The sequence below is a fragment of the Ceratotherium simum genome, chromosome 5 (assembly GCF_057802395.1).
Source record: "Ceratotherium simum simum isolate JZ-2026a chromosome 5, ASM5780239v1, whole genome shotgun sequence".
NCBI lineage: Eukaryota > Metazoa > Chordata > Mammalia > Perissodactyla > Rhinocerotidae > Ceratotherium > Ceratotherium simum.
Window position 1 is genome coordinate 86,023,376 of NC_141904.1, and position 16,497 is coordinate 86,039,872.

General features: G+C 42.7%; 1 protein-coding gene across 2 annotated transcripts; it reads right to left on the minus strand.

The window, feature by feature from the left end:
- Positions 1-5,663: 5,663 nt before the first annotated feature.
- On the minus strand, positions 5,664-16,085 carry MKRN2OS (MKRN2 opposite strand). Of its 2 annotated transcripts, none has more exons than XM_087431529.1 (4): positions 15,809-16,085; positions 12,503-12,552; positions 11,099-11,261; positions 5,664-10,209 (listed from the first exon to the last, which is right to left on the minus strand). In XM_087431529.1, exons 1-4 carry the CDS (start codon positions 16,024-16,026, stop codon positions 10,077-10,079), a joined length of 564 nt encoding a protein of 187 aa, XP_087287655.1. In that variant the 5' UTR covers positions 16,027-16,085; the 3' UTR covers positions 5,664-10,076. The 2 variants fall into 2 exon arrangements, with proteins under 2 accessions (XP_087287655.1, XP_004443230.1); XM_004443173.3 differs by having other exon boundaries at positions 5,664-10,277; positions 15,809-16,083.
- Between the last annotated feature and the right edge of the window lie 412 nt (positions 16,086-16,497).

Sequence of the window (16,497 nt, forward strand, 5' to 3'; positions counted from 1 at the left end):
GCCTTCTGAAATAAATGTACAAGATGGCATTTGTTTTCAGAAAAAGCTCAGATTCATCAGGATTGGAAATTTGTGATAAAACCACCGTCAGGAGTCGCTGCATTTCACTGGAGGAGGTGCTGCACCCACACTCTTCCAAGTGTCAGGCTTACATGTTCTTAAATCTCTCGAACCTTCCAGACTTGCTTTAAAACTGAAATCCTCCACCAAATCATCTCTTTCTTCCATCACTTTTCCAACTCTCCCGAAGTGTTCAGATCTCCCACTGTACCAGTGTGTGCTTGGTGGCATCATGCTGACTGGCTGTGCGTCCTCCATACAAGAATTTAACTAGTTTTATAAAAATAGCACACCATGCTCAAGAACACTGAGAAACCTTGTGGAATCAACACTTTTCACAAGTGATATTTTGTCACCCAATGCAAAAAAACCACAAGAAATGGGGGGGACACGTGTTTGGCCAGGATTATCTCTCTTACGTGATCACATTTCTCAGTACAGTATCACTTCTGTTTTTCTAACAGGCAGTTTCCTAGGCCTCTCAAACTCACCTGCTTCACAGGCTTTTCCACTTCTGTAGGAGACGTTTTCACTTCAAGTGGGGAGAATGAGGTAATGATAGGCCACATGTCCGAACAGCACAGGCACTGGCGTCTGCTAAGAGCGGTGTGTGTCGTGTCCTGTCCGGTTCAGGTGCTCAAGCTGAGTGACTGTGCTGCAGGCTCGTTGTTTTTCATTTGGAGAGCCAACATAGGGTAATGTTTTTTGCACATCGTTGTAGCAAATACTCAGATAGTGGGAGTTGAGATGGGACAGCTACCTTTGTGTTCTCATCCCACAACAGCTTTCTGAGTTCAGGTCATGGGCTCTCCATAGGAGGAAAGTTTGAGGCTCAGAGATGTGGCCGCCATACGCCACTGCCGGGGTGTGCAAGCAGAGGACTTGACCCGAGCTCTCTGTAACTTTACAAGATCACCACAGCTGAAGTGACACCAGCCTAGAAAATCACATGAGGTTGGAAACACAGCCCTGTTAGGCCTTGTCTGGGCGGAGGTTAAAGAGGAAGGCTGCCCACGGTGGGACCGGGTATGTGCTGGCACGGTTGGGGTGCAACCTGAGGCTCCTGTCACCAGGAACAAGCTCGTGCATGTGATTTTGTATCCAGGGTCCTGAAGTTCACAAATTCTATGAGGACCATCTGTGGATCCCGGGTTAAGAACCTCGGTGCAATGGGTGGTTCTTAGCTTTTAGTTTCTCCAGAGAATTTTATTGAAGGCTAGGCAGTGGAGTGAGCCTTCTAGAAAGGAACCATTCAAATCTCAGCTCTGCCTCTCACTGGTTATGTGACGGGTGATTTCACTTGCCCTCTATGAGCCTCAATCTTATCTCTAAAATGGGGCCAGTGGTAATATTGACCTCATTATGTGGTTGTGTGGCTAAAGGAGGAGAACTCAAAGCACCTGACACGTAACAGTTGCTCCTCCCTTCCCGGAAGGAGTGACTCAAACCCACCAAACTGGCGAGAGTCCGAAAAGACAGTGTCGATCAATTTATCTTCAGAGCTAAATCTGGGTGGAGAACCAAAATGTGCTTGTGGAAGGTAGGCCCCTCTGATAAATGCAGGCCTTGTTTGTGCACAGAAAGTGGAGAGAGGGAGGAGGACATTTGTTGGGGGCCTTCCGTGTGCCAGAGGGGCTGCTCTGTCGACGGAGCGAGCTGGACTACTGTTGTCTGCCTTCTGAAGAACCCACAGGAGACTCGGGCAGTCACCCTTGGAAGGTGCAGGACCGGCCCAGGGGGCAGGGGGGCACAAGTAAATGGTTCCGGAACTGCCAGCCTGCCCTGCCTTTGAGGCGCCCCCTCCTCAGGTTAGAGCTGGGAGCTTACAGTTTTCAGGATTTTTAAACTGTTTATGAGGCTCTGGTTTTGGCTTCAGGCTTCAGCAGTTCCTTGGGCTCTGATTGTCCTTGGGTGAGAGCAAGATGGTTACACGCTTGGTTTGAAGTCAGACCCAGGTTTGCATCCCAGCTCATCCACTTACTGGTTGTGCCATCCTAACCTTAGTTTCCTCGTCTGTTAAATGAAGTTGATGTTATTAGTGTACACGTACAGTGGAATATTATTCAGCCACAAAAAGAAATAAAGTACTGGCACACTACAACATGGATGAACCTTGAAAACGTTATGCCAACTGAAAGAAGCGAGTCACAGAAGCTCACATATTATGATTTCCAGTTATATACCCCAAATAGGTAAATCCATAGAGAACACAAATTGCTGGTTACGGGGGTTAGGGCGAGAAAGGAATGGGGAGCAACTTGTTAATAGGTACAGAGTCTCCTTTTGGGGTGATGAAATGTTTTGGAACTAGAGAGAGGTGGTTGCACAGCATTGTGAATGTACTAAATGCCACTGACTTGTTCACTTTAAAATAGGTTTATATACTGTGAATGTGACCTCCATCAAAATAAACAAATAATATAATAAGAATGTTCTCGACCCCAGCGGGTTTCTGGAGGATTATGTGGGTCGGTTGATCCTTACAAGGTGCTTAGCACAGTGCCTGGTCCCTAAGACCCTCTCAGTAATTTGAAGCTGTGATGATTCATTTTGGGGGAGGAGGAGGCCCCAGTGTCCTAAGAACCACCATTGACACCCTCTGATGAAGGTGGTTACTGTGCAGTTGGTCGTTGCATGTTGATCCTCTTAGCTTTGGTGTTAGAGGCTCACGTTTTCTGATCTCATCCCCAGACTATGAAGGGCAATGGTGACATCTGTGCCTTCACTGTCCTGGGTTCTCTCTTAAAGAAAGTCACCTCTAGGAGGTAATTAGCTCGTATGTAGCACTTGGCAGGGATTAACCGACGTGCAGGGGACATGGTTTTAGGCCAGTTTACCAGGCTAGAGCTGGTTAGGCTTCCCTACACTTTTGAGCATAGTGTACAAATCTGAAAATTCATTGTTACTCATTGAATAAAGTTTTTATCTTAATTATTTTATCTTTGCATTTTCATTTTCCCTTTTAAAAAGTTTCCATTTACTTGAATGTGGTTCTTAACTTAATGTTCCCCTTGTGGGGAAGTACTTGGGTTAACAGGAAATGAAATGTCTCTCCTCCCCCCCACCCAGCTTCCATGTATGATTTCACCAACTTTAGTGAAGTTTTAAAAATCTAGTTACAGACTCAGATAATTACCCCCTGCATGTTAACTTCCTTAAAACTGTAACTGAGACCCATTTCTAAAATTTAGAGATATTTAAACCCATCAGTTTATCTTAAATCTTTGTTTTTTTATATATAGGCTGAAAAATTTTTTTAATGTTTTTACCATTTTGTAAAATATAGGGATGCTTCCCTTAAGAATACATGATATGAAAAGGCACATTTGTGAAATTGTTAAACTGAGGTAGTATTTTTTATTTCAAAGTAATTCACTGTCATTTCTTTTTAAGTGAACGTTTTCTAGCATTTAAAAATTTTTAGAATCTTTACATTTTCAGAAACAGTATTCGAAAGGTAGATATTCTTCTTCCTAACTTTTATTTATTTATTTATTTTTATTTTTATTTTTTGGGTTTTTTTTATTGTGAAATTTTTGTTGTACATTATTGTTTATCAGTCACCATATAAGAGCATCCCTCCACTCCTTGTGCCCACCCCCCACCTCCCTAGCCCCTGGTAACCACCAAACAGTTCTGTCTGTCCGTGTGTTGGTTTATCTTCCACATATGAGTGAAATCATGCCCTGTTTGTCTTTCTCTTTCTGACTTATTTCACTTAACATAATACCCTCCAGGTCCATCCATGTTGTTGCAAATGGGAAGATTTTGTCTTTGTTTATGGCTGAGCAGTATTCCATGCTATATATACCACATCTTCTTTATCCAATCGTCAGTCGAGGGACACTTGGGTTACTTCCATGTCTTGTCTATAGTGAAGAATGCTGTGATGAACATGGGGGTGCATAAGCCTCTTTGGATTGTTGATTTCAGGATCGTTGGGTAGATACCCAGTAGTGGGATAGCTGGATCATAAGGTATTTCTATTTTTAATTTTTTGGGGAATCTCCATACCGTTTTCCACAGAGGCTGCACCAGTTTGCATTCCCACCAGCAGTGGATTAGGGTTCCCATTTCTCCACAGCCTCTCCAGCATTTGTCGCTTTTTGTCTTGGTGATTATAGCCATTCTAACGGGTGTAAGGTGATATCTTAGTGTGGTTTTGATTTGCATTTCCCTGATGACTAGTGATGTTGAGCATCTTTTCACGTGCCTATTGGCCATCTGTATATCTTCTTTGGAGAAGTGTCTGTTCATTTCCTCTGCCCATTTTTTGATTGGGTTGTTTGTTTTTTTGTTATTCAGTTCTGTGAGTTCTTTATGTATTATGGCGATTAATCCTTGTCAGATATATGGTTTGCAAATATTTTTTCCCAGCTGGTGGGTTCCCTATTCATTTTGATCCTGGTTTCCTTTGCCTTGTAGAAGCTCTTTAATCTGATGAAGTCCCATTTGTTTATTTTTTCTTTTGTTTCCCTTGTCTGAGTAGACATGGAATTCAAGAAGATCCCTTTATGGCTGATGGCGAGTAGTGTACTACCTATATTTTCCTCCAGGAGTTTTATAGTTTCAGGTCTCACCTTCAGATCTTTGATCCATTTTGAGTTAATTTTTGTGTATGGCGAAAGGTGGTGGTCTACTTTCATTCTTTTGCAAGTGGCCGTCCAGTTTTCCCAGCACCATTTATTGAAGAGACTTTCCTTTCTCCACTCTATGTCCTTAGCTCCTTTGTCAAAGATTAGATATGCCCATAGATATGAGGTTTTATTTCTGGACTTTCAATTCTGTTCCATTGATCTGTGTGTCTGTTTTTATACAAGTACCATGCTGTTTGAATTACTATCGCTTTGTAGTATGTTTTGAAGTCAGGGATTGTGATGCCTCCAGCCTTGTTCTTCTTTTTCAGGATTGCTTTAGCTATACAGAGTCTTTTGTTGCCTCATATGAATGCTAGTATTCTTTGTTCTATTTCTATGAAGAATGTCTTTGGGATTCTGATTGGGATTGCATTGAGTCTGTAGATTGCTTTAGGTAGTATGGACATTTTAACTATGTTTATTCTTCCGATCCAAGTGCATGGAATATTTTTCCATTTCTTTATGTCATCATTGATTTTGCTCAATAATGTCTTATAGTTTTCATTGTATAGGTCTTTCGCTTCCTTGGTTAAATTTACTCCAGATATTTTATTCTTTTTGTTGCAATTGTAAATGGGATTGTCTTCTTGAGTTCTCTTTCTGTTAGTTCGTTGTTGGTATATAGAAATGCAACTGATTTCTGTAAGTTGCTTTTGTACCCTGCCACTTGGCTGTAGTTGTTGATTATTTCTAATAGTTTTCCAATGGATTCTTTAGGGTTTTCTATATATAAGATCATGTCATCTGCAAACAGCGAGAGTTTCACTTCTTCATTGCCTATTTGGATTCCTTTTATTCCTTTTGCCTAATTGCTCTGACCAGAACCTCCAGTACTGTGTTGAATAAGAGTGGCGAGAGTGGGCACCCTTGTCTTGTTTCTGTTTTCGGAGGGATGGCTTTCAGTTTTTCCCCATTGAGTATGATGTTGGCTGTGGGTTTGTCATATATGGCCTTTATTATGTTAAGGTACTTTCCTTCTATACCCATTTTGTTGAGAGTTTTTATCATAAATGGATGTTGGATCTTGTCAAAAGCCTTCTCTGTATCTATTGAGATGATCATATGGTTTTTATTCCTCATTTTGTTAATGTGGTGTATCACATTGATTGATTTGTGGATGTTGAACCATCCCTGTGTCCCTGGTATAAATCCCACTTGATCGTGGTGTATGATCTTTTTAATGTATTGCTGTATTCGGTTTGCCAATATTTTGTTGAGGATTTTTGCATCTATGTTCATCAGGGATATTGGTCTGTAGTTTTCCTTCTTAGTATTGTCTGCCTGGCTTTGGTATCAGGGTGATGTTGGCCTTGTAGAATGTGTTGGGAAGTGTTCCACCTTCCTCTATTTTTTGGAATAGTTTGAGAAGGATAGGTATTAAGTCTTCTTTGAAGGTTTGGTAAAATTCTCCAGAGAAGCCATCTGGTCCTGGACTTTTATTTTTTGGGAGGTTTTTGATTACTGTTTCAATCTCTTTACTTGTGATTGGTCTATTCATGTTCTCTATTTCTTCTTGATTCAATTTTAGGAGGTTGTATGAGTCTAAGAATTTATCCATTTCCTCTAGATTGTCCAATTTGTTGGAATATAGTTTTTCATAGTATTCTCTTATAATCTTTTGTATTTCTGTGGTATCTGTTGTAATTTCTCCTTTTTCATTTCTAATTTTATTTATTTGAGCCTTCTCTCTTTTTTTCTTAGTGAGTCTGCCTGTTTGTCAACTTTGTGTATCTTGTCCAAGAACCAGCTCTTCGTTTCATTGATCCTTTCTATTGTTTTTTTAATTTCAATTTCATTTATTACTGCTCTGATTTTTATTATTTCCCTCCTTCTGCTGACTTGAGGTTTTGTTTGTTCTTCTTTTTCTAATTCTGTTAGGCGTAGTTTGAGGTTGCTTATTTGGGCTTTTTCTTCTTTGTTAAGGTGGGCCTGTATTGCTATGAGTTTCCCTCTCAGGACCGCTTTTGCTGCATCCCATATGAGTTGGTACGGTGTATTTTCATTTTCATTTGTCTCCAGATATGCTTTGATTTCTCCTTTAATTTCATCAATGATCCATTGGTGGTTTAGTAGCATGTTGTTGAGTCTCCACAGCTTTGTCACTTTCCCGGTTTTTTCCTTGTAGTTGATTTCTAACTTCATGGCATTATGGTCAGAAAAGATGCTTGTTATGATTTCAATCTTCCTAAATTTATATAAGCATGCCTTGTTTCCCAACGTATGGTCTATTCTTGAGAATGTTCCATGTGTACTTGAGAAGAATGTGTAATCTGCTATGTTTGGATGGAGTGCTCTGTATATGTCTGTTAAGTCCTTCTCATCTAGTTTTTCATTTAGGTCCATTATTTCCTTATTTATTTTCTGTCTGGATGATCTGTCCATTGATGAGAGTGGGGTGTTAAGATCCCCTACTATTATTGTGTTGTTGTTAATATCTCCTTTTAGGTTTGTTAATAGTTGCTTTATGTACCTTGGTGCTCCTGTATTGGGTGCATATATATTTGAAGGTGTCTTCTAGGGCCGGCCCCGTGGCTTAGCGGTTAAGTGCGCGCTCTGCTGCTGGCGGCCCGGGTTTGGATCCCGGGCGCGCACCGACACACCGCTTCTCCGGCCATGCTGAGGCCACATCCCACATACAGCAACTAGAAGGATGTGCAACTATGACATGCAACTATCTCCTGGGGCTTTGGGGGGAAAAAGAAAGGAGGAGGATTGGCAATAGATGTTAGCTCAGAGCTGGTCTTCCTCAGCAAAAAGAGGAGAATTAGCATGGATGTTAGCTCAGGGCTGATCTTCCTCACAAAAAAATAAATAAATAAATAAAAAGTAAAAAAAAAAAAAAAAAGTGTCTTCTTGGTGGAGTGTCCCTTTTATCATTATATATTGGCCCTCTTTGTCTCTCATTACCTGTTTTATCTTGAAGTCAACTTTGTCTGATATAAGTATGGCAACACCTGCTTTCTTTTGTTTGCCATTAGCTTGGAGTATTGTCTTCCATCCTTTCACTCTGAGCCTGTGTTTGTCTTTAGAGCTGAGATGTGTTTCCTGGAGGCAGCATATTGTTTGGTCTTGTTTTTTAATCCATCCCACCACTCTGTGTCTTTTGATTGGAGAGTTCAGTCCATTTACATTTAGGGTACTTATTGATATATGGGGGCTTGTTGTTACTTTATCTCTCTTTTTCCAGTTCTTTTGCATTTCTGTTGGTTTCTCGTCCCATATGTTTTGGACTACCAATGCAGTTTGGTAGTTCTGTATGGGGGTTCTCTTAGTTTTCTCTTTCTTTATCGTGTGTGATTCTATTCTGATTATTTGGTTAGTGGTTGCCATTAGGTTTGTATAAAAAATATCGTGGATGTGATAGTCCATTTTTTGATGGCCTCTTATTCCCTTAGACTAAGTCGATTGGATCCCTTTCCTTTTCCCCTTCTATGTTATTGTTGTCGCATCTTATTCCTTCTTGTGTTGTGAGTTCGTGTTTAACATATTGAGGTTATATTTATGCTTGGTGCTTACCTTCCCTTGATCTTTGGTTTTATAATTAAGTGTTTGCTAATCTATTTTGATAGAGGACTGCGATTTTTCTGGTTTTGTCGACCTGTTTTCCTCCTCGTTCAAAACTTTGAATCCCCTTTCTCTTTTTTTCCTCAGGGATGAGGGCCTTCTTGAGCACTTCTTGTAGTGGGGGTCTTGTGGCAATGTACTCCCTTAGCTTTTGTTTATATGGGATAGTTATTATTTCTCCATCATATCTGAAGGATATTTTTGCTGGATAGAGTATTCTTGGCTGAAAGTTTTTGTCCTTTAGAATTTTGAATATATCGTTCCACTCTCTCCTAGCCTGTAAAGTTTCTGTCGAGAAATCGGCTGAGAGCCTGATAGGAAATCCTTTGTATGTTATTTATTTATTTTTTTTGTCTAGCTGCCCTTAATATTTTTTCTTTGTTGTTGACTTTTGCCAGCTTTACTACTATATGCCTTGGAGAGGGTCTTTTCATGTTGATATATTTAGGAGATCTATTTATTTATTCACTGGTATTTCTGGCTCCTTCCCCAGGTTTGGGAAGCTCTCAGATATTATTTCTTTGAACAAGTTCTCTGCTCCTTTTTCCCTCTTTTCTCCCTCTGGAATACCTATAATCCTTATGTTGGATTTCCTAATTGAGTTGGATATTTCTCGGGAGAGTTTCTTCATTTCTTTTTAGTCTTAGTTCTCTTTCCTCCTCCATCTGGAGCACTTCTGCATTGCTGTCCTCAATATTGCTAATTCTTTTTGGAAACAAGCTTTAAGGATCTGTAGCAAGTTTTCTGAATGTATTTATTACTAAATAATTATTGGTGCCTTGAAGATGGGTTTGGTACATTGAAGATGGGAACCTTGAAGATGGGTTTGGTTTTTGGAAATCAGACATCATTTGGTGGTGGAGTAGTATTTCATGTTTCATCTGTAAACAAAGTTCTGGAAGCAGCTGCCAAAAAGCAATTCTGAAATGTTTTGCTCACTGGCTAAAGTTTGATGATTATTTGGGTTTACAAATTCTAATATGCTTGTTAAAAATCACGTCATTTCTTTATCGTTATTCATCCCAGTTTTCCCCTTTCTCCTCCTGAAGATGTTAGAGGAGACAAGACCTTTCCTAATGTCCTTTCTGAATTCTACATTTAATGTAGGCAGGGGAGGTCCTTTGCTGTGGTAAACCAAACACCCCAATCTCCTCGAGTCAGGTCAGGCAAAATGAGAAGGAAACAGACTGGCGTTCTGCTGGCTTGAGGAATTGCCAGTCCAGTTTACACACAGACTCAGAAAGGCTAATTGAAGAGTGCCCATTTCCTAACTTAGATTCTGAGATCTTTTTTTCTTTCTTTTTTTTTCACTATTACTGACTCTCAAAAAGTTACCACGTGCTTTTTAAATAAAACAGTGAGGTGAAGGTACTCATTACTTCATAAATTTCAAGTGTCTCACTCACCTTCCTACAAATCCGCACTTTCTGGATTCACATGGAAAGGTGAATTTGTTCAGCTCTAATTAACATATAAGAAGAGTTTTCATTGCTCTGTGAACACAAGATGCTGCCACTTTATGCTGTAATATGGATTCTCAGTTTAAAAACCGAACCATTGTGAAAGGAATTTAGTTGTAATGCATACAACTTTGAAAACCCAGGGCAATTTTTATTAATTTTATAAATTCTTACGCTGCATTAAGCTGAAATATGCTTAAAGGAAAGCCATAACACTTTTTTAATAACCACAGTTTAACACATTTAGAAATCCCTAACACTTATTAAAGGTAGTAACCCCCAAACTTCTGTCCCTTCTGCCCTTACGCAGCACACTCAGCACAAAGCACTTCCTGGAGGAGAGCTTGTCTCTTGATCAGGGTGGTCGACCACGTAGAAGCCACGCACTTCTATCGCCCGGTAGAGGGTGATGTACTTGGAAACCTTCCTTGTCCTCGGGACCACGTATTTCTCCGTGAACTCGGCCTTGTCCAGTTGCTCCCTGCCTTCTGTGGTCAGAATGCAGTTAATGAACGTGAGGGTATAACTGTAGCAGTTGTGATGGTCTTCTTCATACCTTACAAAACATGGATGTTGAGAAGAGAAGGCTTAGCTTCAAAGGCTGCTCAGAAACAGGCTGGGAAGCTGCCAAAGGACTTTCAGAATTGAAATTGGGCTCACTCAGTGAGCTGCACCCCTACGTGTGCTGGCCCACATGACAGCAAAGCTTTGAGAGACCCTTGACATCTTGGGCTATTTCTACTAGCAACTTAAGTACAGATAGGAGTCATCCAAATGTTCAGACTGATGACTTAAGTTGTACGTAAACTGCCAATTTGGGGAACTTACTTTCACTGAAATTCTAGATTCTAGAAGTAGAATTTCATTTCTAAGTTTTAGCATATCCCACAGTGTCTAAACTTACTTCAAGGGAAGCCTCAAAGCAATTTAAATCCACAAGTATGCTATATATCTAAAGTGTTGAGAGAGCAAGAAATTGAAAAATTTCAAACTTCCTGAAACAAAAAATTTTTTAAAAACTTTGGATAGTTTTACATTTTGAACATAATTTTTTAAAAATTTTGTTTTAAGGGGGTATACTATTGTGGCTTTTGGTGTACATATTATTAAATGTTAAGTACAAAAATACCTAGCCAAATAACTAAAATAACTAGAGTACTAAGTTCTGGTCCTGTGAGTTCTTAAAATGCTGTGATTCTGTTGTGTAAATGTGCTTATCTCTGCAGAAAACCCAGAGTAATTCAACCCCTGCTTGAATTCTGTTATAGGCACTACTACCTTGATACAGGCTCAACATGAACTAAACAGCCCTCGTGAGCTGGGATCGCACCCGTGTGGTGAATGAGGCCTGGGAGGGGTAGTCTCTGAACCCCGTACCTGTGAGGCAGCCAGGCCCCCGTGGTAGAGAAGTCTTCCAGGTACTTGTCCCACTGGTCCATCAGTCCAAACATGCCAGGCTGCAGTAACGGGATGCTTACACTCTGCTCCCAGCCTGTCTCATCTCGCTGGACACCGTGCGCGGTGTAATTATACACCACTCCTGCAACCAAACCAGAGTCACGCAGGAGCTGAAGGGGAAATGCACCTCTGTGAAAGGAGGCTTCAGAAAATAACAGCAGCCACTGTGGTAACTCTCCATAACCCAGATTGCACTTTCTGATTAGTCAGAGAGCAACGGGCCTTGAGAGGCTGCAGAGTCTCCTTCCTCCAGGGTCCAGTTCGAGAGGCAGCCACCCACCCAAGAGATTGCGAGCTGGTCTTGCCTGGAGTCGGGAGGGGTTCGTGGAGCCTCTGCCTCCCCTGCTCTCAGCAAAGCCTTTCCTTCAGGGAAGCCCAGTCCTCGCTCCACCTGCTCTTCAGCGCCGGGAAGTCGCCCCCAGGACAAGGAGACAGTAGTGGGTGCCAGGATAATCATCTCCAAATACTTTTGCTGAAGTTTGCTATTACAAATGGGTCTATCTTCTTCCCTTAAATCAGCAGTAAATTTCCACTGATAAAGACTAGTGGTAAATTTGGCTGCTCACATGGGTAACTCGAGTTCAAAAACCCAGTCCTAGGTTTCTGTTCAGTGTCAGTTTCTCCTGCCTTAAGGGGTAAGAAGGGCTGTGATGACAGCCTCACTAGACTGGCCTCACTCACCATTCCCAGACCTACAACTTCCTGCAAGTGCCCACCCTGCCCTTTTCCTGCAGACCAGGATGTGCTGGTGTCAGGGGTTGCAGCCTCTGCGCCCTCAGAGCCAAATCTGACCAAAGGAACCGTTTTGTTTAAACATGCTTCTCTTTTTTAAAGCAAACCACTGCAGACCCCACCACATGCTCAGGTGCTCTATCCCCCTGGTCTACCCCTGGGGTCCCTGCCTGGCCCCTGGAGACCCTAGATTGTGAGGTTCCCGTGGCACTGTGCTGAGTATAGGACTGGGGACAGAGGGCCTGGCTCCAGTTCTGCTTCCAACACAACACGAGGTCTTGGGCAACTCAACCTCTCTGGACATCTGTTTGTCTCTTAAAAACCAGCAAAACTTACAGGTTTGTGATGCTCTTGGCTGAGAAAACATTAAAGAGCTTTCAAATATCCAGTACTATTAGTAGTAACACCTTGCCGTAAAGTCAAGTATTTCTCTTTTGCGGGTACCATTGCCCACCTCATGGTGCAGCAGGAGAACCCAGGGAACAGAGCGGTCGCCGATTAAATGTTGCCGTGATTGCCTTTCCTCTAGAAATACTGCTCTTCTCTAACTGGGTGTTGTGGGGGTTATTTAAGCTATGAAAATGCACTCACCGTTTGTGTTGGTTATTCCAACGTGAAGATCAGACCTTCCGTCGTACTCCCTGAAAGAGACAAGTATTTTTTTCTGTCATTTGTATGTGTCTGGCATGAAGAGTTGGTATTTAGGAGGAGAGACATGGGCCTCTTCTCCTGGCTGGTGCCAGAACTTGCCATCAGTGGCCAGGTTAGTGGAAGCCCTGTCCAAAGCTGGTTGAGCCAAGAGTACATTTGAGGTAGAAAATACTCCCCTGCGTCTCCATCTGGATTTTCTTGCCCCTCAATTCTCAAGGTGAGTGTGCTGGAAGGCCAGGCCTGCTGGAGCATCAAGTCAGCTTAACGTCTGGCTCCGCGGGCAGAGGGGCCCACCCTGAGGTCACTTGTCACAGGAGCTCCTGGTTTCCTCCTTATACGTGAGGTGACAGCCTGTTCCTTCAGGCTGACGTGGGGAGAGGATCCTGAATGCATCTCCGTGGGCTTCTAGCTTCAGCACTAACGTGGCCCGTTTTGGTCTTGTTTCCTGTGGCCTCACCCACTTTTCCCAGACAGCCCGTTTCCTGAAGTTGTTCTTTACCCGAGACTGTGCGTTAGATGTAGAGCTCCATGTAATTGAACCTCCATGTACAGTCCCAGGCCATCACTTACTAGTCCTGGGACGTTGGCAAGTCACTTTCTCTCTCTGATCTCAGATTCCTCATCTATAAAATGGGATTATCATAAGCCTCCTAGCAGCTGGTCGTAAGAATAAAATGCCTGATGAGTGCCTGCTACTTCTAGGTGTCGCATAAATCAGAGGTAATTTTTAAATGATAAAGCTTCTTTGTCAGACCACAGGTCTGCATATTTGGTCCTCATTAAAGCAAGCAGTTCCGGGTCCTTTTTAAAATGACCAAGGACACAGATGGCTATCCTGCTTTCTTCAGAGCAATCCCCCTAGGTCGTCTTGTTGCAGCCGCTTTGAGTTTTCTGAGACCCTGTGGGTTCAGAGGTTGAGAACGAAGCCGGGAAAAACAGTTAACAGTCTTGGGTGGCTGATTACGGCGCTGCACCACCGTGTGAGTGCTACCCCAAGATCGCTCCCTGAGCGTATTGCAGCACTTTGGTTCCTCCCTAAATCCTAGGCGTTCCCCCCCTCCCTCCTGTCCTTCAGTTATTCCTGTCATGCAACTGATGTTTATTGTGTCAGGTATAGGCCTTCACTTCATTTGAAGTGAAGGGCTAATGATACAACAGAAAATAAGACCAGGTCTCTACTCTCACGGAGCTTGCTCACTTCCAGAGAAGACTTTGTAGTTTTAGTTTAACAAGGTTTTAACAGATTGATAAGTGCTGTGAAAAGGGAAAAAACAGAATGTTACAGAAGCACATGATGGGGCAGGGACAGGGCCACCCCTCTCCCGTACACCACCTTTGTACAAATTAAGAAAAGATGCCCCTTCTTCCTGCAGATGCAGCTCTACCCAACGTGCTTGGCTTAGTGAGTGGAGTGCAGACTGAGTTTCAGTACCCATAGCCACCTTGGCCAGGCACTTTTGTGCAGTGCACAACCTGCACAACCATATGTGGCAGGCTTGAGGGATCCTAACCTAGTTAGATCAGAGCCTCAGTGATTCCTTTGGGTCATTGCTGGTTCTCTTTTACAAAGTAAGTGAAATTGTCTCAAGGTGAGTTGTGGGAGTCAGTCCTGAGGGTTTGGAAGTTGGATGAGAGAGAAGGAAATAGTTTGGAACTTGGCCTTAGAGGGTCTGGTGGGCAGGGGGCTAATTGGGGGTTCTGCAGATCCTGGCCTGAGGGCATAGGAGGATGCCAAAGCACATAACCTGTTTCAACACCACCACCTCCCTTCTGCCGATGCCGAGGAAGCCCATGCCTGTCACCATCACCACCACATCGTAGAATGAATACATACTCATTAGGGGCCAGCCTGAAAGCCTATCAGTTGCTGTGTCGTTTCTCGAGAGCAGGGCTGTGGCTTATTCGCTGTGACATCCCTAGTTTTTCCCACACAGAGCTACCCAGGGAGGATTTTGTTGAATGAACCAATGTTACAGCAAATGAATTCCGAATTTTAACCACTTAACTCAAAAGCTTTTGGAATCCACCCTGTTAATGACTCGAGTTAGCATGAATGAGGGCCTCTTATAAAGCAGTTGGAGCTTCATGATTCTGATTAAGGTGGAAATGAAGGTTCTGCCAGTTACATTCTGAACGGAATATGAAAAGACTAGGATGGGAAGGAGCATGTTGCTTCAACATGTTAACTGGTGCCCAGGCCAGGTTGATACACCTTATCGCTGACCCTCACAACTCTGCAAGGTCAGCAGGATCCTCATTCTGCAGATGAGGAACCAGAGAACCGGAGAGGGTCCTGGAGCTGGTGTGACCCAGGATAGGAATCGGGGGCTTTATGGCATCAAAACCGGCACTGTCCTCTCTGCATCCTATGGCCTCCCTGAAGAAGGGTCGGGGTGCAACTCCCTTTACACACTTGGGTTCATTTCATCCACATAAGGACAGGAAAGAAATTGACGAAGGAAGTTAGTAAGCAGGGAAGTGAGTAATCAACTCCAATTTTTTTATCCCAAAGCAGCACTCTTGAGGGCATGAGAGGTAGGAAGGTAAACTGCAAGGAGGCAAGGAGGTCTGGGCATTAGACCCTGATGATGCGCGTGACCTCGCTTCCTGAAGCACGTGCGTCATTTAGTAGCATGGGTGCTCTCTTAAAACCTGGCTTGTGCAGGGCTACTTCTAATCCCAAGTTTGTAAACTCCACAAGGACACTGAGGAGGCACAATCCTTTCTTTTGATTTCTGAAATCTTTCTTCAAGACAGGGGGCAACTACAAATGAAATAGACCAGCTCTGGTCTTCCGTTTAATTCATCTCCATGCAACATAGTCTGTAAGTGGCTGTTCTTCAGGCTCTGTACCTTGTACCTGTTTGTCACAGAAGTTACAGACTAACTCACAGTAAAGGTATTATTCTGGTAAGTTTAGCTGCTGGGTCATTTTCCCAGTTGGCCTCTTAGCACAAAATCTATGGGTAAAAAAAAATCTCCATGCTATCAGTTTTTCTCTCTCAAACTTATGTGAGCTGGTTTGACCTTCACATATTCTCGCACTTACCATTCCAGGAAAGTCTGCACCCCATCTATTTTTATGAAACAAATAGATGTACATTTTAGGATTTAACACCAAAACGCTGGAAGGATTATCCACCAAACCTCACACTGTATAGTGCATATTAGAAAAAGAAAGTTTTAGTGACTAAAACACAGAAGGAAAGGTTTGCACAATTCAACGTAACATTTAAAACACTGTACCTAAGAAACGTCCCTTGAGTTGGTCTGAGGAGGAATGAACATTTTTCTTGGTGCCCGTTGGTAAACGGATGAGAGATGCTAACAGGTGCTTCCTCCAGCTTCCTCGAGCCCATGTCCTGCTGGCAGAGGGGGCAGCAGCGCGGCACGCTGAAGCTGTAGATGCATTTCTTACAGTGGGTGAATTTAATTAAAGGCTTTCCGGCCTCTGCATGCTGCATGGCTTTCCCCTTGTGGGCAACCAGGCTGGTTTCCCAAGACTTCCTTTTCCTCCTTACACAGCGAGCAAATGCACACTGCCTGAGTAACCTGATCAACAATGATGTCATTCTGATTGACAGCTTCAGAAGCCAAACCAGGTAGGATTAACCAGTAACCAGGCTGCCCCATAAACTGGTGTCTTAAAGAGCTAGTTTCCATTTGTGCTCGCTTACCAAGTTTCTTTCTTTGTACACTGGGACGGTTGACAGCCAGCTCCTATGCATCCTTTAAAGACTTTCCTTTCTGTAAAACCTTCCTCAGCTCCCCGCAGCGTTCCCTTGTGCTGGCAGCACTGGATTTCTGTTTCTACCAGAATTCTGTTATTTAATTAGTCATTAGTCTGTGAGCTTCTTGTAGTTAGGGACCCACATTTACTTCTGGTTCTCTATAATAGATTACATCATTTCGGTTTTGAATAAATAAATGAAATC